General features: G+C 44.1%; 1 protein-coding gene across 1 annotated transcript; it reads left to right on the forward strand.

Moving 5' to 3' along the window:
* Positions 1 to 26: 26 nt before the first annotated feature.
* LOC136056853 (inhibitor of nuclear factor kappa-B kinase subunit alpha) lies at positions 27 to 24,837 on the forward strand. The gene is made up of 21 exons (XM_065749219.1): positions 27 to 212; positions 284 to 378; positions 1,064 to 1,178; positions 3,098 to 3,167; positions 4,858 to 4,946; positions 5,566 to 5,655; positions 5,870 to 5,994; positions 7,567 to 7,674; positions 9,086 to 9,221; positions 11,826 to 12,020; positions 12,340 to 12,442; positions 12,928 to 13,051; positions 14,225 to 14,376; positions 14,800 to 14,861; positions 17,358 to 17,467; positions 18,858 to 18,907; positions 19,601 to 19,697; positions 20,459 to 20,606; positions 21,173 to 21,309; positions 22,732 to 22,828; positions 24,438 to 24,837. The coding sequence occupies exons 1-21, from the start codon at positions 66 to 68 to the stop codon at positions 24,462 to 24,464; spliced, it is 2,277 nt and encodes a 758-aa protein (XP_065605291.1). The 5' UTR covers positions 27 to 65; the 3' UTR covers positions 24,465 to 24,837.

The following is a 24,837-nucleotide window of genomic DNA, read 5'->3' on the forward strand; positions in this document are numbered from 1 at the left end:
CGCTGACGCGGCGATAAACGCGGCAATAAAGGCGGAGCTACGGTCGCGGAGCTGTGTCCGGCGCCATGGATCGGGCTGTGGAGCGTGGGCCGCCCCCTGTCCCCAGCGGCGTGGCGCTGCGGGGACAGCCGGCGGGCAGCTGCGGGCCCTGGGAGATGCGCGACCGCCTGGGCACCGGCGGCTTCGGTAACGTCTGCCTGTACCAGCACCAGGTGGGGCGGCGGCGGGGTGGGCGGCGGCGGCGGGGGGAGTGGGCCTGCCGTGACGGGGCCGTGTGCCACAGGACACGGGCGCCCGGGTGGCCGTCAAGTCGTGCCGGCTGGAGCTGAGCGTCAAGAACAAGGACCGCTGGTGCCACGAGATCGACATTATGAAGAAGTGAGTGCCGGCCTCGGGCCTTCAGCCAGGGAACGGGCTCCGCCGCTTCCCTATTTGGCCCCTGCGCGGACGGGGGCTGTCCTGGCACTGTGGGATCTCGTCCTGCCGTGCCCATCCGGAGGGCCCGTCCACGCGGGGCCCTCTGCGCCGCCTGTGCGCGGTCGCCGGGCTCCCGTGGGCCGCCCTCACGGGCGGCAGCGGTCCCGCGGGGCGGCGGCGTAGCGCGGGCTGCGCGCCACCTTGCTCACGTCCTCACCCGCAGCGCTGGGGCGCGTTGTCAGCTGCGGTGGTTTGCGCGGGGTTTGAGGGTGTGCGGCTTGTCGTCAGGGCCTCCTGGATGCGCCTTGCAGTCTCAGGAGCAGCGCGTTACGGCTTAACAAATCTCTGGGCCAGAAGGAAGGTTTCCCTGCACTCGAGAATAAGAGACACACGTGAAATGTCGTCACCCAGAGCGTGAGCCGGGAGCCCAGCTCTCCATCGAAGTACTGCGTCTGGGCTCTGAGGTGTCTCTTTGCGTCCTTGGTTTTGATGTTCCCATGCTGGGTGCTGATAGGGTGCGCTTCTCAGCAAGGGTGCACCTGGGGAGCGTAGCTCAGACCCAAGTTGTTAAACATTGGTGGCCAACCATCCTTCCTCCTGCTCTATGAGGGAGTAGACTGTTTTCACAGGCTTTCAATCTACCTAGGTTGAACCATCCCAACGTAGTGAGAGCCTGTGAAGTTCCTGAGGAAATGAACTTCCTTGTGAACGATGTTCCTCTTCTGGCAATGGAGTATTGCGCAGGGGGTGACCTTCGGAAGGTAATGTCTGCTTTGCACAGCACAGCAAAACAGGGGGATGTGATGCCATGTCTGTAGCTGTGGTCATCTATGAAGCGTATGTGTTCTGCTGGGGCTGCTTTTTTTTTTTTTTTCCTAGTATCTTACAGGGAAGGAAATAGGCAGTGACTGCTTCAAGAGCTTGTAAGCAGGGAAACTAACTTTTTACATGGTCATAGTGATATAGGTAAGGAAAATGGCTTTAAAATAAAGAGGGGAGTTTCATTTCAATGCTGGAAAGAAATTCTTTACTCAGAGGGCAGTGAGGCTCTGGTGTAGACTGCCCAGAGAAGCTGTGGGTGCCCAGTTTCTGAAGGTGCTCAAGGCCAGGCTGGATGGAGCCCTGAGCAGTCTGATCTGAGGGGAGTGCCCAGCCCACGGCAAGGGATAGAACTGAAAGGGCTTTAAGGTTCCTTCCAACCTAAGCCTGGATTGCAGGCACTCTGTGTGTCAGGGTTTAGAGCCTGATGTCATTAATTCCCATGTGGTCCAGTGTTGCTGGAGCGTCACAGACTTCAGCTGGCTCACTCTTATCAGGCTGAGAACTGCTTCTGTGCAAAGCTGCAGCATTCACAAGAAAGGGAAACTGGCAGCATGGTCAGATTGGACCTCATCCTCTGCTCCATTGTAGCTGTATGCAGGAAGCAGTCACTTGTTTAGGGGTGGAGAAGTAATTTTCTTCCACTTAAGTTCTGCTTAGAAATCATGTTATCAAAGTGATCAGGAAACTTTTTTTCTGCTCAGATTTTGTTATTTTTTTCTTATCATTGATATGCAGCAAACAAGACTAGAGAAATCTGAGCAGACGTTAAGTGCCATAATGCATATCTGTGAGAACAGTTAATGTGTAACTCATTTGGCCTTATCTTATGTTTTAGTACTGTTTAAAACAATTGGGACAATATTAAGAGGCTGAAAGGTTGTCAATTAAAGGAAGGGGCTATATGTGGAAGTAGCATACTGCAAAGAAACATAGCTGTCCACATACCTTGTGATGCTTGGGTGTTGTATTTATGCAGTAAGAGTTTTGAGAACACTTAAAGGCAAATTTGAGACCTCAGCCAAGAAATTTGGGGTTATATTAGCTCTACATTCAGTGCAGTATTTGATTATTTAGCATTTAATGCACAGATGCTAGAGCAGCCTGAGAAATACTGTCCTTTATTTCACTTGATTGCTGTTACGGTTTTACGTGAAATATCAATAATACAACAAAAATCTTAGAACCATAAAAATTGCATGTAATGCTTTGTTCTTTAAAAAATAAAAAAGACTGTTTCTGGTTCAGTGGCAGAATTCTCGCCTGCCATGCAGGAGACCCTCTTCAACTCTCAACACACCACATGATGTCATGATGTGGAATATCAACAGCACAACAAAAAACACAAAACCATGACATTTTCTGATCCCACTGTTCTTATAGAGTCTTTCTCTTACAGTTGTTGGGACGTTGCTTTTCAGTGCTGTCCGTTTCCCATTCCACATCTGTAATCTTTTATAAAGTCTGGAAAAGCATCTGTATCTGTGGGCCGTGCACATATATTATGCTTGTACTCTCAGGGCAATTTCCTCAGAAGGTGGGGAACACAAGGTTCTGGGAGCCTGGAGATCCCTGCTGCTTCCAGCCATCTGGCCCTGCCCAAGTCTCTCGCCCACTTGCTTTCCTATGGCTTTCAGGTTTCGGTGGTTTTATTCTAGCAGTCCAGATCTCTTCAACTTTGTCTTGGTGCTGTGAATTTTTGTTTTCTTTCTTTCCCTCCCCTTTTTATTTCACTCTATTCAACAAGAGTTACATGTGTGCTGTGCCATTTTCTATGTGGTGTTGGCAGGGGATGGAAGATATTGTTCCTGACTACTAATTGATGCGTTGCAAGTATAAACACTTTTTTTTTTTCTTTTAGCTGCTCAACAAACCAGAAAACTGCTGTGGACTTAAGGAAAGCCAGATACTTTCTCTGCTTAGTGACATTGGTATGTAGTCAGTGGACTTCATTGTCTGTTTCATGTATATTTATATTTATGTGTAATGGCATTTTCCTCTTTCAGCTCACCCTGAGAAGGGAACTAACAAAAACAAGGTGAAAAAACAAATGGGGCTTCTGTTCCTGTGCAGGGATCTTATGTCCTTGGTGGTCACAGAGACAAGAAGCTTGCAGTAATGACATGTCCACAGAAAGGGACTGAAGAAGCTAGGTAGCCATCAGCTTTGGTTAACTGTGGCATTAAGGTCACAAGTTAACTGTTCTGTTCAGTGGTCTGGAGATGCCAAACAGCATGCCAGTCTGAAGGAGTGTGCCCAAGTTTCTGTGTGGCTTCTCTCTGTAGGTTGTGCTTAGTAGCAGGAAAATTTTGTTCAGGATGACAGAACAGGAGAGCCAGTAAACCAGAGCAGAGAGCAAGACAGGGAAAGAGCATAGCAGAAGAGAACATACAAGCTAACCATGCCATGGCTTGTCCAGCAGTCTTCTGGGTAGTGATTTGCTTTCAACTGAGGATTAATTAGGTGAGGAATCCCCAGATAACTGTCAGGATATCCGTACAATCCCTTAGTACCATGACCGTATATAGAACAGCAGGAGACAATAAAATACTGCATATCAGGATAAGCAAGGTCACTCCAAGAAAGTGAGGAGACTGAGTTATAGCTACAGGGCAGTTTCTTACAAACAAGTTTATTCCAACTGTATCCAGAAGCTAGAGGCAGTTGACTTGTGTTCACAAGCTAATGTGAGCCCTTCCTCATGGGCTGATTGCCTCTTCAGGCCATGCTCTGTATTCTTCCACGCAGGCTGTTTGCCAGTCTTGTGTCTTGACAGCTTTACGTGAAACAAGAAGTGCCTTACTGCATAAAGCATTTGTATGTTGCTGGTAATGCAATCTCCTCCTGTGATGTCTTTGGTAAAGATTTGGAAGTTCCATGGAGAAATGCAAGTTGGAAGCTGTGGAGTGTATAAATGAGTGACAGATCAGTGAAGGTGCTGACTTCTCTCTGGTGAGAGATACCATGTTTCTAAGGTTGAAAAATCATCGCTTAAAGAAGTTCACAGTTTGAAAATTGCTTTTGCTGTTCTGTGTGTGGCAGTGACATGTAGCACATAGTTGCAAAATAACCTTTTATTTAGCAACGTGTGGTGTTATCTGGGTGGAGTAGTGATTTCCCCCCTTTCCACAGGCAGTTTTTCTCCTGTTGTTGTTAGTGGCTTCACAGGGCTACTTACTGGATGGCAAAGTCCTGCCCTTTGCTTTTTCTTCCATGCTCTGTTCCCTTCAGCTGCTTCCACCACCTTGTTAGGGTTAAGTTCTGGAAACCAGCCTGGCTAAAACCTGGTTGATTTTTTTTCTTTTTTTTTTTTTTTCCTGTTTAGTTCCCAGCTGGATCAGGGAATCAGCTCCCTTCTCTCTCACCTTAAAGGCAAGAGTTCTGATCAGCAGTTGTGCCACCTGGTCTGAGCTCGCAGCAGCCTCCCTGTTCTGAGCAGAGAAGGAACTTGTTCAGTCCTGAAGTCATGTGTACAAACCCAACAAATATTTTAAGTCAAGTTCTTAGCAGTTTTTCTAAATGGAAACATTCTGCATTCAAAATCAGATAAATCAGAGTTGTTTTTCAGCTATGTCTCTAATAAGTGTGTTTTTTTTCTATTAAATCACAATTGTCTTTCAGGGTCTGGTATCCAGTATTTGCATGAAAACAGAATTATTCACAGAGATTTAAAACCTGAAAATATTGTTCTTCAGGATGAAGGTGGGAAGGTAAGTCACATTTCTGCAAGTTGTCAGCAGCTTTACCTGAGAGGGAATGAAAGGGTAGCTTCTATCATTGAACTAGACTGATAAGTCAACTATGAATTTATGAACTGTTGATGTCTTCTTAGGGGAACAGATTCTACTACTTTGTCATTAGAAGCAAACAACTTTTGCTTCTATTCAAGAACCTTACATACAAACAAGTAGGAATGATACAAAATTGTAGTGTATGGTAACCTTATGTTTGTGGCTGTGAGTGTTGTGTATACAATTAAGCTTGTTTGAACATAAAACCAAATAAAATGGTTTTCTTTATTGTTACTTATCGAACAAATAGCTCAAAATTCCAAGATAACATAGAATGCCGATCTAGAACTGATGAGTTGCTTTAAAGGAAGTTGTGTCTAAGATGGGGTAGGTGGATGAGGCCAGCCTATGTGGTGAAACAGCAAATTTCAGTGCGTTGTCACACTTCAAAGCTTCACCATGGACTTTTTTCAGAATTCCTGTTCTGGCTTTCCCCTTCTTGGATGCATATCACTGCGTAGGTTTGGTTTTGTTTGGCTGTTGTTTGTTTTTTTTTTCCTCTGAATGTGCTCTTCTGATCTGTTTGAACTGTTTACAGATCATTCACAAAATAATAGACCTGGGTTATGCAAAAGATTTGGATCAAGGAAGTTTGTGCACTTCATTTGTTGGAACATTGCAATACTTGGTAAGACTTCTATTATGTGTACAAGTGATGTGGTATTACCATGTTTTATACCATTGTAGAAGTGTGTGTCAGAACCTACACAAGTCCCTTGTCATCCTCCTGCTGGTATCACCTCTGGAGCCATGAGCCACTCCTAGACACAGATTTGTCCCTGCAGAGATGCTGGATTGTTTGAATTGCCACTTTCAAAGTGTCCTTGTACGGTTCTTTTCAGGCTCCTGAACTCTTTGAGAATAAATCCTACTCTGTCACTGTTGATTACTGGAGCTTTGGAACAATGGTGTTCGAATGCATTGCAGGATTTCGACCTTTCCTACACAATCTCCAGCCGTTTACCTGGTAAGATGTTCAGCAAAAGTACTGACAGCTTTCGCATACAGTGAAGTGACAGTGTGAACTGCAATGTCAAATTTAGTGGTGTTGGATGATGAGACTTCTTGGTCTGTTAAGTCTTGAAGAAGCTAGTGGTACTTTCATTGCATTAATGACACCTTGATTGTCAATTTATATGTATTATCATGGGTGGTGATTACGTTATGTGACAGCTATTGAGCATAGGAGTTAATGCAAAAATCTGAAGTTTAAATCAAAAAACTTTATTATAAATCACGCTGTTAAACAAGGAAATAATGTCAGAACGATTTAATGCATGGAAAGGAGTGATACAGTCCTTTGTCCACCCAGGCTGTGAGGTTACTTATTTTTTTTAGCAACAAATAACACACAGCACGACAGACCTTCTGTTGCAGTGTAGACAAGTGGGATGTGCTTCCAAATAACTACAAAAACTGAAGGACTTCAACTTGCATGTGGAAATTTCTCTGTGCTCTGTAAGGGCTAGAACAAAGAGCAGAAATGCTGATTGATATATTTCCACTCCTTAGCTTGTGATATGTGGACTGCACATGTAAAGATAGGTTTTTTTAAAGAGTGATTCTGCAACAGAAGAAGTACGAAACTTGCTCTTCCGATAGCATTAAAATAATGGGAGGGGGAGGAAGTAAATTTGAAAATTAAATTGCTTTAACAACAACAACAACAAATGTAAAAATATAGTGCAATAGTTTCTCCTTAAACGCCTAACTCTTGAGATTTTATTATAGTAGTTCAAATGTTTGTCTCATTTTTTCCAACATTGGAGAAACTTGGTTTCTTAATAAAAATGTACTGAAAAACGAATGACTGAAGGAGAGAAACAACTCTTCCAAGCATCTGTACCCATAAAAACGGGAAGAGAACAGTGTGAGCCCCCTGCACGCAGCTTCAGTTCCAATGGGGGCTGGTTAAATGAGCAAGCTGGTCTCCAGGGGCAAGAGGTGTTCATTTGCCTTACCCCTGGCTGATGGCTAAGGCACAGGCCATGCTTGCGTGGGACTTGCACTGGGAAATCCTGCTGCTGTGCAAGCAGCTGAGTTCTAGGCAGGATGCAAACCAGTGCTAAGTGAGCTAGGATGAGGAAACAGAGTTGCCAGTGGTGGTTTTCCTAGTGCTGGCTCCAGTAATATGCAGTGTTTCCAATGCTTCTATCTTAAATGCTTCTCTGGGGTTAAGGTAAGTGCAGTGGCTTTGCCAATTGACTCCTTCAAGTTCAAACTGTCTCACAGCTGTGTGGAAACTGATTTTATTGGGCAGGATTGTTCTGTGGTCCACAAATGATAGTTGCCTGTGATCCTTTTGTTTGATGCTCTCCAGATGTCCTTGCAAGCAGATGTGAAAATGTTTCCAGAGACAGAGTTAATTGCAAGGACTTCCTTCTTCCAATTGGATATAGCTGTGCTAGGTGAATTGTTTAGAAATACCTTCTTCATTCTGAAAAAGTTTCCTAAAGCTGGCACTTTGCTGATGACAGATTTGCTAGCCCTTTACAAAAGAAATATTGTCATTGTATCAACAAAGGGTTTTATTTTCTAGGCATGAGAAAATCAAGAAGAAAGATCCAAAGCACATATTTGCTTCTGAAGAGATGAATGGGGAGGTTCGCTTTAGTACTCATTTGCCACAGCCTCACAGCCTCTGTAGGTAAGTGTGACAGTGTGATTACATATGATAATTTTTGGCTCATCTTTTAAGTGGAGGTGTCCTTCTTTCTCCTAATGATGTCTCAACCTGTAAGCAAGCTATTATTTGCTTTAATAGAATAGCTTGTAGTCACGTGGCTCTTCATGGAAACTTTCGGCTCCCAAGTGAGAGAGATGACTTCATTGATATCTGCCTGAAAAATTGATGGTACCAAATCTCATAAACCAAGTCTTAAACTCTTCTTATAAACTTTAGCCATGGGAGCTTAAATTAGCTGCTTCACGAAAGCAACGTCATCTAGCAATTGTGTTGGAAAAAACTGCAGCAAGTACAGGCAAGGCCTCAGATATGGTCAGAGCCTGTTGAATAGGGCATACAAGAAGTTCCTCAAACTGGAAGCATCAGATTTTTGTCTCCCACTGTCTAGTAGGGTGCTACAGAGACAACAGATCCAGACTCTTCACAGAGAGGCAGAGTGAAAGGACCAGGGGTCACAGCACAGGTGCTTGAAAGGAAATGATATTTGCAGATAGGTAAAAAAAAAAAAAAAACTTCCTTGAAGCAAGTGATGCATCCCTCAGTGGGGATTCTCAGTCCTCAGGGACTGCCTGGAGGTGATTCTGAGCAGCCTACTGGATCCGTGGCGTTGGACCTGTTGGGAGAAAGAGCTCAGACTATGAGGCCTCCAGGAATGTCTCTGGTCTATACTATGTCAGAAATGAGAGTGATCATCTTTCACTTACCTAAAGACACAAGTAGTAAATGTGCCCAGCAGGTGCAGCATAACTCATTGGCACTGGAGGCCTTCAAATAAAGTTGAGAATCAAGTATGACTAGTTTAGGGCCAGTGCTTTGAGCGTCTTGCACTTTGTACTTCTTTTTACCATGTTACAGACAATAAACTTTTGTGCTTCTTACGTAGACGAACATGGAAGAGAGCCTTGTGGAAGACAAAGGGACATGGCCAATCTCTTTTCAATGGTCTGTGGGGACAGGACAGGGGGAAATAGCCATAAACTGGAGCATAGGAAGTTCGTCACCAATATGTGAAGGAATTTCTTTCCGGTGTGAGTGATGGAGCACTGGAACAGGCTGCCCAGAGGGGTTGTAAGACTCCTTCTGTGGAGATACTCAAGACCTGTCTGGATGCCTACCTGTGCAGCCTGCTGTAGGGAGCCTGCTTTGCGGGCGTGGATGTTGCACATCATGATCTCTGGTGACCAAGATCCCTTCCAACCCCTACAGTTCTGTGATTCTTCCAAGCAGCTCTGCAGTGTGAGGATAGTTGTTCTGAAGACAGAACTTTGCTTTATAAGACTCTGGTTTCCTAAGTGGGCTTAGTGTATTAGAACATCTGCCTTTGCTTTCTCATGGCTATTCTGTTAGGAAATTCATTATTATTTTTGTTTAGTTTAATTGTAGAACCGATGGAAAGTTGGTTGCAGCTGATGCTGAATTGGGATCCAGAACAGAGAGGTGGAGATTTAGATCCTGAAACCAATAGTCCGAAGTGCTTCCTAATGATGGATCACTTACTGAATTTGAAGGTAAGTGTAGTTTTACTGGGCTCAGTAGAAACATTTCAGAGAACAGGAATTGTGCTCAGAACGAAACTCATCAAAGGTAGATTCCTGGTATCATCTAGATTCTGGATTTTGAGGAATCTCTTTGTTGGTGTGTATATGGCCTATCTGGTACATATCCGAAGATAGAATATCATATGCTATATTATTTTCTCTAGCTTTCTTCTTGTAACAGAAGAATGATTCTATATTCCTGCCTGTCATCTTAGTGAGGACTCAGCGAGCTCAGTAGGCTGTTTAATATTTGGTAGAGACTATTAATTTTGAATTCTGTTGCTGATACTATGACTCCAGGTTTGCGTACTAGTAGTAGAGCAGAGATTGTATTCTCTTGGTTGCTCCCCTTCAAGTAATGTATTGGAGCTCTGCTGGAGTGAGATTAGCTGAGGCAAAAGTGCATGGAAGCCAGAGGATAATCTGAAAGAATTCCAAAGGAATCAGAGACAGAAACACAAAACGTTGTGGCAATAATTGGGACTTACCATAATCTATATTGTGATGTGGTTTGAGACCTATAGTTTCCCAGGTACAGTAAAATCAGAGCTATGAAAGCAGTGAGAAGACAGGCGGAGGTATGTCACAGTTGGTTGGTTTGTTTTTTTAATAAGGAGGAATGAAAATAAGACTTCTTTTCTTAAGTATGTCAACAGTAGAAGGAAGACTAGGGAAAACGTGGGTCCCCTACTAAATGAGGGGGGTGTTCTGATAATGGAGGATGCAGAGAAGGCAGAGATACTGAACGCCTTCTTTGCTTCTGGCTTCACTGTGGGAACTCCCCCTCAGGACTCCTGGACTGTGGGGGTAAGTGTGAAGGACTGGGGAAAGGAAGGCTCCCCTTTGGTGATGGAGGAGATGGTCCAAGAGTGTCTAGGCAACATGAGTGTACATCCATGGGCCCTGATGGAATGCATCCATGTGTGCTGAGGGATTTGGCAGAGGTGATTGCTGAACTGCTCTCTATCACCTTCGAGAAGTCCTGAAAAATGGGAGAGGCGCCTGAAGACTGGAGGATAGCCAGTGTCACTCTGGCCTTCAGAAAGGGTAAGAAAAGAAGACCTGGGTAACCACAGGCCAGTCAGCTTCACCTGTGTCCTTGGAAAGGTGTAGGAACAGTTTGTTCCAGATGTTGTTTCCATGCAGTTGGAAGAAAAGAGAGTCATCAGGAGTTCACCAGGGGGAGGTCGTGCTCGACCGATCTGGTGGCCTTCTGTGATGTCATTACTGGCTTGGTGGATGGGGAGAGCAGTGGTTGCAGTCTGCCTTGATTTCAGCAAGGCTTTTGACACTGTCCCCCACAGCATCCTTATAACAAAGTTGAGGAAGTGTGGAATAGATGAGTGGATGGTGAGGTGGGTTGAGAACTGGCTGACTGGCAGAGCTCAGAGGGTTGTGATTGATGGAGCAGAGTCTAGCTGGAGGCCTGTACTTAATGGTGTTCCTCAGGGATCAGTGCTGGGTCTGGTCCTGTTCAGCATCTTCATCAATGACCTTGATGAGGGAAGAGTCCACTCTCAGCAAGTTTGCTGATGATACAAAGCTGGAAGGAATGGCTGACACACTGGAAGGCTGTGCTGCTGTTCAGCAAGATCTGGACAGGCTGAGAGCTGGGCAGAAAGGAACCAGATGAGGTTCAACATGAGCAAGTGTAGAGTCTTGCACCTAGGGAGGAATAGCTGCATGCACCCATACAGGTTGGGGGGTGACCTGCTGGAGAGGAGCTCTGTAGAGAGGGACCTGGGTGTCGTGGATGACAGGTTGGCCATGAGCCAGCAGTGTGCCCTGGTGGCCAAGAAGGCCAGTGGTAACCTGTGGGGTGCATTCAGAAGAGCGTGGCCAGCAGGTCGTGGGAGTTGATCCTTCCCCTCTGCTCTGCCCTGATGAGGCCTCACTTGGAGTACTGTGTCCAGTTCTGGGCTCCTGGTACAAAAAAGACAGGGATCTCCTTGAAAGAGTCCAGCAGAGGGCTACAGAGATGATAAAAGGCGTGGAACACCTCTCTTATGAGGAAAGGCTGAGAGACCTGGGGCTGTTCAGCCTTGAAAGAAGAAGATTTGGGGGATCTGATCCTCGTCTATAAATATTTAAGGAGCAGGAGGCAAAGGGATGAGGCCGGGCTCTTCTCAGCAGTGTGTGGCGATAGGATGAGGGAAAATGGCCACAAACTGAAGCATAGCAAGTTCTGCACCAATGTGTGTGGGAACTTCTTCCCAGTACAGTGACGGTGCACACAGAGGTGGTGGGATCTCCTTCTGTGGAGGTGTTCAGGACCCACCTGGACACCGAGCTGTGCAACCTGGGCTGGGAGCTGGCTTGGCATGGGGGTTGGACTAGACTTCTAGAGGTCTCTTCCAACCCCTACAATTTTGTGATTCTGTGATTCTTAAATAATGCTGGCTACTTCAGAGCTGACAGTCTTGAGATGGCCTTTGTGCTAGCTTGTTGGCATTCTTCTGGTGTAATTAAGCTGCAGCCTGGCTTCTGGAGCTGTTGGTGAGTTTGGTCATAGTTAAGAGTTACAGGTCCAGACCTTACGATATAATTCTAATTAATTTGCACTCTATTTTACAGATAGTACACATCCTAAATATGACCTCTGCCAAGATTGTTTCGTTTCTCTTGCATCCTGAGGAAAGTCTTCATTCCCTTCAGATTCGAATTGAGTTTGAAACTGGAATAAGCACTGGAAATCAGGAACTGCTCTTGGAAACAGGAATTTGCCTGGACCCTCGGAAACCTGCTTCTCAATGTGTTATTGATGGCGTAGTAAGAATGATTCTGTTCATTTAATGTTTTTCGCACTCTTAAGGAATTTGAAAATTCCCTAGGAAGGGGAAGGGAAAGTTAATTGGCTTGTTCTCCTCCCACTTGAGACAATTTACTCTATGGAGCATTATTTTCTTGGGTAACTTAGATAGGTTCCTGTGGCTGTATTCCAACTAAATCTTTAAAGCAACTTGCTAGCAGAGGGCCCTGTGCTTCTGTAGAATCTATCAAAATCAATTTTCTAAGGCGTCAGATAAAAAGAGTTTCTGATGACAGTGATGAGTTTATTTTGTAATCAGATTTTCTCTTGTTTGTGCAGAGGGGCTGGGATAGCTATATGGTCTATTTGTTCGATAAAAGCAAAACTGTCTATGATGGACCCTTTGCTTCTCGGAGTCTGTCTGAGTGTGTAAATTACATTGGTAAGTATGCTGGAGGACACCTTGGAGCTGAAAGCATTGCTTCTTGTCTAATACGGTAGTAGGTCTGTCTTACTAATTTATGTGAGTGTCTTGAAGGGCAGCCTCTAACTCAAAGGTGACTGTTTAAGAAAAATTTTATCTGCAGTGCTCTCTCTCTCTCTTTTCCGCCCATTGCCTGCTGTTTTTGAACTCTTCTGCAGGGCTTTGGTAGCTTGAGCAAGTTCTTTAGGTGCGAAGTTAATGGATAAAACAAACCACAAGTCCTGCCTGCTCTCACCTTTCACGCAGTGTTATACTGTATCTTTTAACACCAGTAGCCGAAATGCTTAAAGGAATCAGAGGATGGTGCAACAAATGAGCAGTTCTTATGTGTCTCTGTCTCTTAGTTTAGGTACCTAAAGCAGAAATATGGAATGTTGTAAACACTGGACTCCTTTTCTAGAGTTGTTCTTCCATTTAGATACAGTTGTTTTTCTTGTATTCAGTACAGGATAGTAAAATCCAACTGCCAGTTCCTCAGCTCCGCAAGGTATGGGCAGAAGCAGTTCACTATGTCATTGGGCTAAAAGAAGATTACAGCAGACTTTTCCAGGGCCAGAGAGCTGCCATGTAAGTTGTTACTTTTAGTTCAGAAGATTCAGTATTATGCAAACATGGAGACTGACCAGACCAGGGGACTTCTGATTACTAAAAGTTTTACAGCCCTCTGCTCTTTTTTACTTCTACATTATGAAGTATATTTGGACTGGGAACTTAAATCACTCCATTAATTCTATTTCATAGTGCCTTATGTTGATAGCAATTGAAAAACCTTGAATGCAGTCACAGGCTTGCAGATGAGTCAGTTGTCAGAAACCTCTGGAGGTCATCTGGTTTAATCCCTTCTCACACAGCTTGTCAGAACCATGTCCAGATGTCTCTGGAATATCTCAGAGGGTCGGAGGATGAAGACTCTGTGACCTCTCTGGGCAGCCTGTACCTTTGCTCATTGAACAGTTATTTTAAAAAAAGAGTATTTCCTGATGTGCAAGGTTTCATCTGAACATTTCAGTTTTGGCCCGTTGCCTGTTGTCATGTCACTGAGAACCACTGAAATAGCCTGCCTCCTTTGTCTTCACACTTCCCTTCAAATATTTTCACATAGTGATGCCCATTCAGCTTCCTCTACTCGCTCACCCTCCTATGAGAGATTTTTTCCAGAACCTTAGTCATCTTTGTTGCCCTTTGTTGGACTCCCTTCAGTATGTCCACGTCTCTCTTGCACTGGAAAGCCCAAAACTGAATTGTGTCCTCCAGGAGTGGCCTCAACACTGCTGATCTGAGGGGATCGATCCACTCAAGCTACTGGCAGTACAGCCCAGGGCACTTGTTTCATGGGTGGCACAGTCAGAGAAACTGCTGTGTTTATAGGGTTTTATCCTGTGTGACCAAGTGGCAGAGAATGGGCAGTATTACATGTCTCAGGCAGTAAAATGATGACAGCGTTCACCAGGGGCCACGTGCTAAAAATAGTCCCTGTTGTGCATGCACACACACACAAAGAGGAAAAAAAAAAGAAATGAGAAAGTAAGTTCTCTTTTGCTTGCTGAGGACCTCCAGCTTCTGAGGGTGAGATGCGGTCTGTGACCCCACTGACACTCCCTATTCTGCACATCTCAGACTGTTTTTTTCGTTACCGCATCTGTCCATTTTTCCTTCAGGCAATGTGTCAGCTTCTTTGGTTATGGACCACGTTAGTCTACATGTGCTTTTCAGCTAACGTGATGTTCTTTTATTTGTTAGGCTGAGCCTCCTTCGGTATAACGCCAACCTAATAAAAATGAAAAACAATATGGTATCAGCGTCTCAGCAGCTGAAAGCAAAGTTGGAATTCTTTCACCAGAGCATTCGCCTTGACCTGGAGAGATACAGTGACCAGATGGCTTATGGCATATGTACATATTTGTGTAATACTTTCCTGGGTGTCTTGTCTGATCTTGTAAAGGATTGGGTTGACTATGAACCACTGTGGATGGAAACTTACTTAAGAAAGTGCATGCACGAGCTGCTGGTGTTTTTCTCAGCATTTTTATGTTGTTGATTTGTTTTTGTGGTTTTGTTTTGTTTTGTTTTTCTGGGGAAAGGAGAGGAGTTTCGCACAAGCAAAGGCAGGAGGTTAATAAGATGTCTCCATAACTGCAGACACAGTAGCTAACAGCTCAACTGTTCCCCCTAAGCATGCTTGGGTCATGGCTCCTGCTTGAAGATTCAACCTAATTCTGTTTGTCTTTATATTCAACTGATGCATACAAGCTTGTGTCACGCTTTATTTTTGCCATCTGTAGCTTTTTATAAAGTAACAAATCTTTTCTCTTAAGCTTCAGAAAAGATGCTGAAAGCATGGAAAGAGATGGAAGAGAAGGCCTCTCAGTGTGCCCAGGTAGGCACCAAGTTGTTCGAATGTAGTGGTTTGAAAAAAGCCAGTGCAGAAGACTAGACTAGACTGTTTGTCTGTGTAGGAGAATACACTGTAGGTGTTGCTGTAGCCAAGAGTCTTGTACATTGTTTTTTTGCACACAAAAATGTGTACTACTAAAACTGAAAATAATACTAATCACTTACTAGCCACTGATCTGAAAATTGTACTTAACTTAGGAATACAGACATAAATTTCTTGCAAGTAAGCAGGCATATTAAGTTTTGGTAGAAGAAATTGGAGTCATTCTTAAGAAATTCAGAACGGAGCTAGAACCAGTTCTTACTGAGGGTTGTCCTCTGCCCCAAGCCTGTAACGTTGCCTGAGGCTGTTGTGGCCGAAGTTCAGGACCCAGCACTAGGTCTTGTTGAACCTCATCCTGCTGGCTTCAGCTCTGCAATCCAGCCTGTCCTTATCCATCTGTAGAGGCTTCCTACCCCCAGGCAGATCAGTGCTTCCTCCCAGCTTGGTGTCATCTGCAAACTTACTGAGGGTGCACTCAATCTACTTGTCTGGGTCATCAGTAGATACACTGAGCAGGACAGGCCCCAATACCAACCCCTCGGGAACACCACTCACGACCGGTCACCAGCTACGTTCAGCTCCATTCACCACCACTCGGTCCAGCCCTCCAGCCAGTTCTTTACCCAGCAAAGAGAGTATCTGTGTGAGCCACAGGTAGCCAGCTTCTACAGGAGAATGCTGTGGGAGACAGTGTCAAAGGCTTTGTCCTTTGAAAAAGACTAGCTGAAATACACCCACTTCTTAGATTCATGAGTACTGGGAGTATTTCAATTTTACTTCCACTAAAAGTAATAAGGAGATGGAGGCCTTTGTGATGTGGAGCAGTTCTGCCTGTTGTTCTGTCCAGATTTCTCTCTACAGGGGAAAAGGGAAGCTTAAAAGCTGTGAAAAAGAAGTAGAACGATCACAAAAGTTTATTGTCAAAAGCTGTTTCTTCTTCCTTTCTCATGGGTATACTGAACAAAGCCTGGGAGACAGAAGCCTTTGAGAAGGGCCACAAAGAGAAAGCAGAGCATTTGTAATGTATTTTTCCGAGTAGAGGTCTTTAAAATATCTCAGAAAGTAGTCTCTATTATGTCTCATCTGTTGAAAGCTATCAAACTTTTCTCTCGCTTCTGGTCCTCAGCAGGACAGAGTGAGTTAATATAATAAAAAAAAGCTTCCTGGTTAGAATACATACAGGGAGATGGCTCACCAGTAACCATCTTCCCAGTCCTTTCAGTGGAGTGCTGGGTCATCTTGAACATGGTGAAGTTCTTCGTCTCTTCACACAGAGACTACCCCTGCAGCCCTGCTACCAAAACCTTGCCATATGAACACAGTAGGCACCTCTTAGTAAACAAGAAGTATAATAGTGGCTGCTTCTAGAAGAATGATTCAAAGCTGTCAACAGCTGCTTCTAGGAAATCCGGAGTACGAGCAAGCTTTGCAGAGCCTGAGAACTGTGATCTGTCTTGAACCTTTGCAGTTCAGATTGTAGTCACACCACGAACATTTATCAGAAATGTAAAATGCTCTGCTCTGTTATACACAGTGATATCTTGGATTATGTAGCAGGCAGCATAACTTCGGTGAGACACAGTTACAGTCCTTACTGTGAGTTACTGTGCTCTAAGTAGAGACACCAGCAGCAGGGTTTACCTCACGTTTTTCTTCTCTCTTTTGATTGCGTGACTTCTCACTTCTTGTTTTGATCTTTACTTGCAAGATCTACAGTCATCCCTTTCTGGTGTCACATTCCTTTTACATGCCTTCACACCAAGTACTTCTGCAGTTTCAGCAACAGGTGTGTTCCAGAAAACATCCCATGTGCAGATCCTTCAGACCCAGGTCAGAAGGGAAAAGCTGAAATATCCCAGAATGGCAGTTTCTTCACCGCTTGTTTGTGTTGTGCCAGATCAGTATCCACAGGCAATGGTTCCAAGATGTTATCTGTTTTTTCTCAACCATGCCAGAGATCTCCAGTGTATATCGGGTACCTCTTGGCTTCTCCTTGTGCTTGGGAAGCTTATTGTTCATTGCGTCATCAATTGGTGTGAGGCTGGTATTTCTGTATTGCTTTGAGGATATGAAATACTAGAGGAATGTTAGGCCAGAATGCATATGGGAATGTAAAATGTGAGAGCAGCTCCTATTCATGCTATAAGAACGGGAGGAAACATCTCCACTGCTGTGACGTTTGTAGACCCAGAGTCTGTATGTGCAACGTGCATTTTAAAGAGCTGTGAATGAGGAAGCTGATTTTTCTCACCCATGTTGCGAATGTGAGTGATATCACTGAGTAACCTTAGTTATAACAGCAGCCATGTTGAAGAGTCTTTTATCTCCTAAAGTTTGCATGGAGTCAGTCCATTGTCCAGAGAAGTGTTCTGTAAATTTCTGTCTTTATTCTTGCTGTCCTCCTTCAGTTTGATTTGTAGCTACTTTTCCCTGTAGGCTGAAGATATTGGATATCTAGATGAACAAATCATGGCTCTGCACACGGAGATTGTGGAGCTTCAGAAGAGTCCGTACGCAAGGCGCCAAGGAGAAGTCATGGAAAGCTTGTATGTTCTTTACTTACTGTTTTTATTGTGCATTAACGGATTTTGTGTCGAGTGATGTTTTATCTGTTGTAATGGCTCTTCTGTCTGCCTGTGTTTTCAAAATGAGTTTCTGACTTTTTTTTGCAAGCTGAGTGTACAGAGCAGTCCTGCAATCAGTTCAAGATTATTCTGCTGTTAGGAAGGAAGGTCCCACCTTCTGTGGCTGTGTATTCCTCTTGGAGATCAAGTGATCATTTGGCAGCATTGTAAAGCAGATTTTGACAACTTTTTCAGTCAAAGGAGCAAGCTCACCTAGTTTACCTAACCAACCTGCAGCCTCATGATGGCTGGACCTGTGGAAACAAGGGGAAAGTAGCTGGGAAGGACAAAATAGCCACAAGATTAAATTTCTTGATAGTAAGAGCTCAGAATTCTGACTAACTTTGAGTATTCTGAGAGGAAGCATAGGTCTTCCTGGTATACTCTTCCCTCTCTTCAAAGCTAGTTACTAGTCAACTAAGTTACTTTTTGTCCACGTATAGTCACTGATAAAGCACGACTGGGACCGGGGAAGGAAGTGATGAAGGAGAGAAACTACCTTTTGCAGCAGCGGTCCACATTCACATCAGCTTAAACTACTGATGAAATTGCCTTGTAAAACATTGTTTGTAGCACTTTCACTACTGAGAACACAAGGCTGCATCAGCATTTTTCGAGGTGCTTAAAGTATACAGGATAGTTGAGTGCTACAAAGACAAAATTCTGCGCTGTTGCTCTTAACAAGGAGTGGGGAACAGTCTCCTGTTTTTTTCAGTTTTTCAGGCTGTAGCAAAGTGTGCTGCTTCAGATCTGATGTATGCAGCCTCAAGACACAGGTGGGTCCTGTGTGGCGTGCCAGATGGGATGTGCACTGGATGCTAATGCTTTCTTTTTCCATGTGCTGCAGGAGAAGAGAGCACTTCTACCCTGTCATAGGCTGATGCAGGACTCTGGAGACAGATAACTATGAAGTATGCTAGAAATGCTTACATACATAAGGAGGAGAAACTTGCATGATTTCTTGAAATCGTATAGGGGTGATCTAGGGACAGCTAAAGGAAGAAGTCTGTTGTGGGCCAAAGACCTGTCTGAACTGCTGCTTTTTGGAGTATTTGAAAGAAAGGGTGTGTACTTAACAGGAGGAAAAGAAACACTGTCCTATTGTTTGTGCTGTGGATGTTTCTTTTCATTTGCAGAATGTCTCTAAATTGACTGGGCAACATAAGCAGAAGGGGAACAGTAATTTGAGGCAGCTGTGCAGAAGCACCTTTAGTCACAAAAATGAGGTTTTGCAGTTAAGGATACTGCAGAAGGAAAACACAGCTGAGCCATGTGAAGGCGTATGATTATTTTTTTTTCTTTCTTTTTGAAGGGAACAGAGAGCCATAGACCTGTACAAGCAATTAAAAACAAGACCTCCAGGTACGGAAGCAGGTTGTCCAAAGACTGCTCTAGATTTGTTCCCAACAACCAGCTTTCACTAATTTTTCTCAACTCAGTTCCATCAACCCTGAAAATACTGTTTCGGAGAAGTCAAGTCATTGTCAAGAACATACCTCAAGCCAATTTTATCTTGTTCTGCTGAGCCAGGACTTCTCCCAAATTCCTGTAGTACTGTTACTCAGTTATGGGTTTGTCCTATGATTTTCAGACTTGAACATCTGCCGTAAACAAGTCTGTATGCCTCCTGACATTTCCTAACAGTTTCTTTCTCTAAGTACTACTCCTTTACTCCCCCAGACTCAGGAAGAACTGCAGTTCCTGTCTCATCACTCCAGCCAAAGGCAATCCTTTTTCTTTTAATATCCTAATTATTCTTGATGGAGCCTCATGTTTGGGCATTACATGTTCTGAACATGCAGCCTAGTAAGCAAGGAAGAGTTAGTTCCTTGTGCGTTATGCAACTAGCTACGGTCCTTACTGAAGCCTATGTCTGTGGAAAGAAGAGATGGTTAAGAAAAGCTGTGCCTAATGAGAGATTATAGCTGACTTAAGATTTTCTGAACTGTTTCAGTTTGTTTGCCTGCTCTTTTTAAGTGACTTTCCTTATCTCTGGGTATGAGTGAGGGGAAGCGAGTGGTTCCTCACTGAGCATTTTACTGATGTTCCTTCCAGGTCATGCCTACAGTGACAGCACAGACATGGTGAAGATTATTGTGCAGACAGTTCAGAGCCAAGACCGAGTTCTAAAGGAGCTCTTTGGCCATCTCAGGTACACTATTCAAAAAAACAAAGCCAACTTTCAGCATTTGTATCTTTAGGTCAGAACCTAAACGTTCCGTTCACAGATAAGCACTTCTCATAGCAGTATTAATTCTTCTCTTTGTGTCTGTGTTAAATTTCCACTTTTTTCTTCTAAGGCATATAGCTAATGCATAAGCTAGTAGCAAGTGAGAGGAAAATGCAGTAGCTTGTGCTATTACCAGCCAAGAGTTTGCCTTAAAATTAGTCAGTTCTGCTAGTGCTTAAGTTGGAATTTGAGTCTTTAAAAAGAAAAACAACAGTGTAACAGCTGAGAAAATAACAGCTCAAACAAATAAAAAAGTACTGCATAGGCCTCAGTAGTCAGCAGAATGTTATCTATCCTTACTTTCTGTAGCTTATGGCTAATAGATCCCACAGAGGATGTTGCCATCTTAGGTACATTAGTCTACAGAGACTTGCACAGACTAATTAAAATACCATGGTTGAGTTTCTAAGCTGTCTGTCATCATCAGGATCAATTTTTATACCTCAGATTAAGAGCTTATATTGTCTGTATAAGTAGTAGTCTTGAGTCTTAACTGGACAGAGAAAAATCCAGGGTCCCCCCAGCCTTGCAGGTTTTGTACGTGCAGCTGCTATGGCGTGGTACTCAGAGAAGGGGTGTTCTGGCTGAATTTTCCTTGAATCTCAAGATGAGGCCGCTTCAGTCTTGCCAAAAGCTCATTGCCACGCAAGCTGGAATTAACTATGTGTTTGTTTTTATTATAGCAAGCTCTTGGGCTGTAAGCAGAAAATTATTGACTTGCTTCCAGAGATTGAAGTGGCTCTAAATAACATCAAGGAAGCAGATAACTCGGTGATGCAGATGCAGGGCAAAAGACAAAGGGAGATATGGCATTTGCTGAAAATTGCTTGTGTAAGTAGCTTCTGGTTGAGTTGTTTGCTCTTCCTTCCACTACAAGAACCAGGGGACATCAAATGAAGATGTGAAGAAACAAAACAAAAAAGAGATGCTTCCACACAGTAGTTACTTTACTGTAGAGAAGGTAAGTTTGAGATGCTGAAAGTTAACAGAGATTTAGAAAGGCAGTAGACAAATACATGGAAGAGAAGTCCAGCAAAGGTGTTCTTGGTTCTAGGGAGCCATCAAATGCCAAAATGCTGGAGGCTGGAATATGGTTCATGTAACATGGCATGACATGAGCTTTGTTCTTATGCTCCCTGAGTGTTCGTCAGTATTGGAGTGTGTATACTGGCATAGATAAATTTCAGTCTGCTCTCTTAAACCTATAGTATGTTGGCATTTCTGCAAAAGTGAAATGGTTGCTTTCTTAAATAGTGTAAGTAGGTTGAAGAATACACTTGATTTTTATGCATCATTTCTAGTCACTGTGCAGCCAAAACTATCTGCTGTTTGCCACATGCCAACATTTAAGTTCAGTTCAGGAAATGTATCACAGGAAGTGAATTTCTTTTATCTAGACTCAGAGCTCTTCTCGATCACTGGTAAGCTCCAGCCTAGAAGGGACAGCCTCAACTCCAGCATCCACGTGGGCCCCCCAGAGCTCCTCAGAATATGCACCTCACCCTCTTTCATCTATGGCAACACCTGAAGATGGGTAAGAGACGCAAGGAAAGGATGCTGCTGCAGAGACGGGTCATTGTAACCACTATGTACACGTACAGTCTGAAATCCTGTCCTCTGCTGATGATGTCTCCAGAGCTCAGGAGCCCTGACCTATTTACACATCTTTACTACGTCCCACGTGGTGGGTTTTGGATATGTTAGGAGAGAGCATTTTGCAATACTAAACTGTATGAACAGCTGAATGTTGTTCAGTTCTTGGCTGGTGTTTTCAATAACTTCTTTCTTAGAGTTAAAGCAGTTCCCCAAAAGGCAGACTTGGAGCCAAAATGCAGTTTCTTTTCATGCCCAAGTTCTGGCACAGGTGCCAGATAAATCAGGCCATGTTTGGTGCTTCTTGCAGCAGTTTCAAAAGTGCTAATTGAAAAGTAGGTCTGAAATTGGAGTCATTAGTAAACAATCTGTCTGTTTTATTTCATCTTTCCAAAACAGTTTAAGTACCTTGTATGTTACTAACGCTCCAAAACCTCAGGAGTTTAGTTAACTCTTTTTTCACAGACCTCCATGCTCCAATCCTGAGCAAGTTTCATATACCTCTCAGGTAAAGCTGGTGATCTCCATCAGTTAGCACTGTGCACTTAATGTCTTGCATATCTCAGCCTAGCTGAGACGAGAGTTGGCAGGAGCTGAGGGTTTTGGTGTTTGTTTGGTTGGTTTTTTCTACCTTTTCTCAGTTGTAGCTTTAATTCCAGTCAGCCTAACAGAAGGAGGGCGCCCATCAGAGACTGCTCAACACTCAGTGTGCCACAGTGCAGTTATTGTAGAGGCTATACCAGGGTTAACAAGCACAAACATTTCATTTATCAAACCGTTTGTCCAATGGCTCTTTCTTTTGGGGCCTGAAATATTGTAAGTTTTGAAGATACACGTTTTATAAGCATGATTTTGCTGGGTGTCAGTTTTCTGAAACCTTAAGCAATGCTTCCTGCTTCCTCTTTTCTCTGCTGCTGACAGGCGTATTCCACCTCCAGGTGATATGGAGTGATCACCTTTTAATGGGCACTTTCCTGAGTGAGGTGCTTTTGTGTGTCTTCACAGAACCTCTTTGAAATCTGGCTTCACTGTACAAAGAGCTGAAAGATGCTAGACATGTTGTGAATGGGCAGTGATTTCAGGCCCCTTGTACTCAGCTCATCCTCGGTGTTCTGATAAGGCTGAATTTCAGAGTGGTTTGTGCACTTCCTCAGTAGGGAAGGAGAACAAATCCAGGCATATAGGGTGAGGATCTGCAGGATGCTGCCTCCAGGCATGTTTTGTATCCTACAGGGCGCCTGCTATAATTGCAGAAAACTTAGTTCTGTTCATGTTTTGCTTTTTTTCTTTTTTCTTCAGTGGGGAACCTACTGATGTCAGCGCTAACTTGTTTTAAATCTGTCTTGTTATGCCTTCCCTACAGAGAAAACTTTGTTGATGTGATAGAGGAGAACCTGAGTTATCTTAATCGCTTTAGCAGTATGTTGCAGGAGGCGAGAGAAGAGCAGAACAGCCTGACGGTAAGTTTGTTGGTGTGTTTCTGAGGACCCAACTGTCACAGCCACAACAGGGTTCTTTGTGGGTATGGAGTACTCCTTAACCACTCCCTTATTATTTGGGGTTATGTGAATTGCTGTCACTGGCATATGATGTCTGTCAGCCCCCTGGACTCGGCTAACATGCTGGCCCTCATGGAAAGCAGCCTGCATGAAGCCCTTTTCTGGTTATTAAATTAAGTTCTCATTATGGTGAAAGTGTGGCTTTAGAGAGTCCTAGGAAAGCTTTTTGGAGAAATTATTTTTTGAAACAGCAAGACGCGACAGAAGTAGATGATACTCACCCAGAAATGTTGATGCAATCTTAAAACTAAGCTCCTGAGCGACTGATTGAGGCTGGTAAGTTTCTGCTCAAATGGGCCCGGTCACCAGCAGGATGAAGAGCGCCACAGAACACAAGGTTTCTAGAGAAGGTTCTCAGATGATTTTAGGTCTGTTTCATAGAAACACCAATACAGATAGAATTAGGCAAGCAGACTGACCCCTTCGTTTTAAAGGGGGAAAGTCAATACAGCTTCTATCAGCTTGAGAATACCTCAGTTTGTTGTGCATGTTATTGCAGTCCTGTAAGGAAGTCAGGGATCTGTGAGGAAGTGATGTCCACTGATGTGCTCTAACTTGGATTTTCAGAAGCTAATTACAGTATCTCCTGAGGGTTAGCATCCATCCTTATGGGATAAAAAGTTACAACCATTTATCTGTTACAGATACAGAAATAAGGAAAAAAGGGTTGGAGGAATGAAGGTGATTGATGAAGTGGAGCTCTTAATTTCTTTTTACCGTTTTAATTCCTAGTTTTAATGTTCTGCTGTTTATGAATCACAGGAAACAGTGAACTAAGAGTTTACTGGAGTGGCTGAGTTACTCAGGATGAATTCAGTGAAAACTTACTCGTGAATGAAAACTCATTAGCAGGAGTTGCTATTGCTGAGGAGGAGGAAGTCCTCTGACTGGCTTCCTACCTGTTATTCTTAATGTAACTACTGTTATTCTACCTGTTATTCTTACTGACTCTCTGTTAGTCTCTGTCACCACCCACATCTCATCCCATGGTGCAGCATCTGACTGGCATACTGTAACCCAGAAATATTGTTCTTTCTTGTGGAGTCATGCTCTGCCAGTCAATGCTTGATTTGGTTATGCTTGTTTCCTTTCCCATTCTCCTTGTATCATGACACAGAAGTTAGCAAACAGGAAAGCAGCAGAAAAATGAGGTTTGTCCTCTTCAGGTCACTCAGAGGAAGTCAAGATAAAGAAATCAGTGAGATCTTTGTTCTCTGATTTTGCGTAAATAGGACTGGGAGCCTTTTTTTCTTTTGTTTGTATTCTTGTACTGCCTGTACAATCACTAGGGCTAGTAGCAGTAGGTTGTGTATGGACACAGTATCATTCTCAGAGCAAGACAACCTGTGCCATGCCCAAGTGCTGTAGTAGGTGTGGGGAGTACATGGTGGAACCATGTCATGAAACACTGAGGGTTTTTCCAGCTGTGATAGAACGATTACGTGGAGGATAGAGAGATTCTGGATGGATAAATATTTTGTCAGTGTTTCTTCCTTGCTTCCTCTTTCAGAACTTCGACTGGAGCTGGCTGAAGTAGGGCCAGGAGCTGTGCTGCTTCCTGCATGTGTGCTGACAGCTGCCTGCATCCCCATACGGTGTGCCCCATTGCCTTGCGGTTTGGACATGGGTTGCCCAGGCTTGTAGGGCCAGCAGTGGATACGTGGAACTTGCAGCAGTGGTGTTTTACAGACTGTGGCCTCCTTGTACCTTCAACACAGCGAGCATTCTGCACGGCAGGGACTTGGCACGCACTGCAGTGCTCTGAGGAAGCAGCCACCCTCAAGGGCAGCACCTTGCCCCGAGGCCGGGCCTACAGCCGCGTGGGGGGGGTGTGGGCTTTGTGAGGCCCCACCGGGCCACGCAGCAGAGAGCAAGGGGCGGGCGGGGCGCTGGGCCCGGCAGGCGGCTTG

The sequence above is a fragment of the Cyrtonyx montezumae genome, unplaced genomic scaffold, assembly GCF_038088225.1.
Source record: "Cyrtonyx montezumae isolate F1298 unplaced genomic scaffold, pur_monq_1.0 scaffold_59, whole genome shotgun sequence".
Classification (NCBI taxonomy): domain Eukaryota; kingdom Metazoa; phylum Chordata; class Aves; order Galliformes; family Odontophoridae; genus Cyrtonyx; species Cyrtonyx montezumae.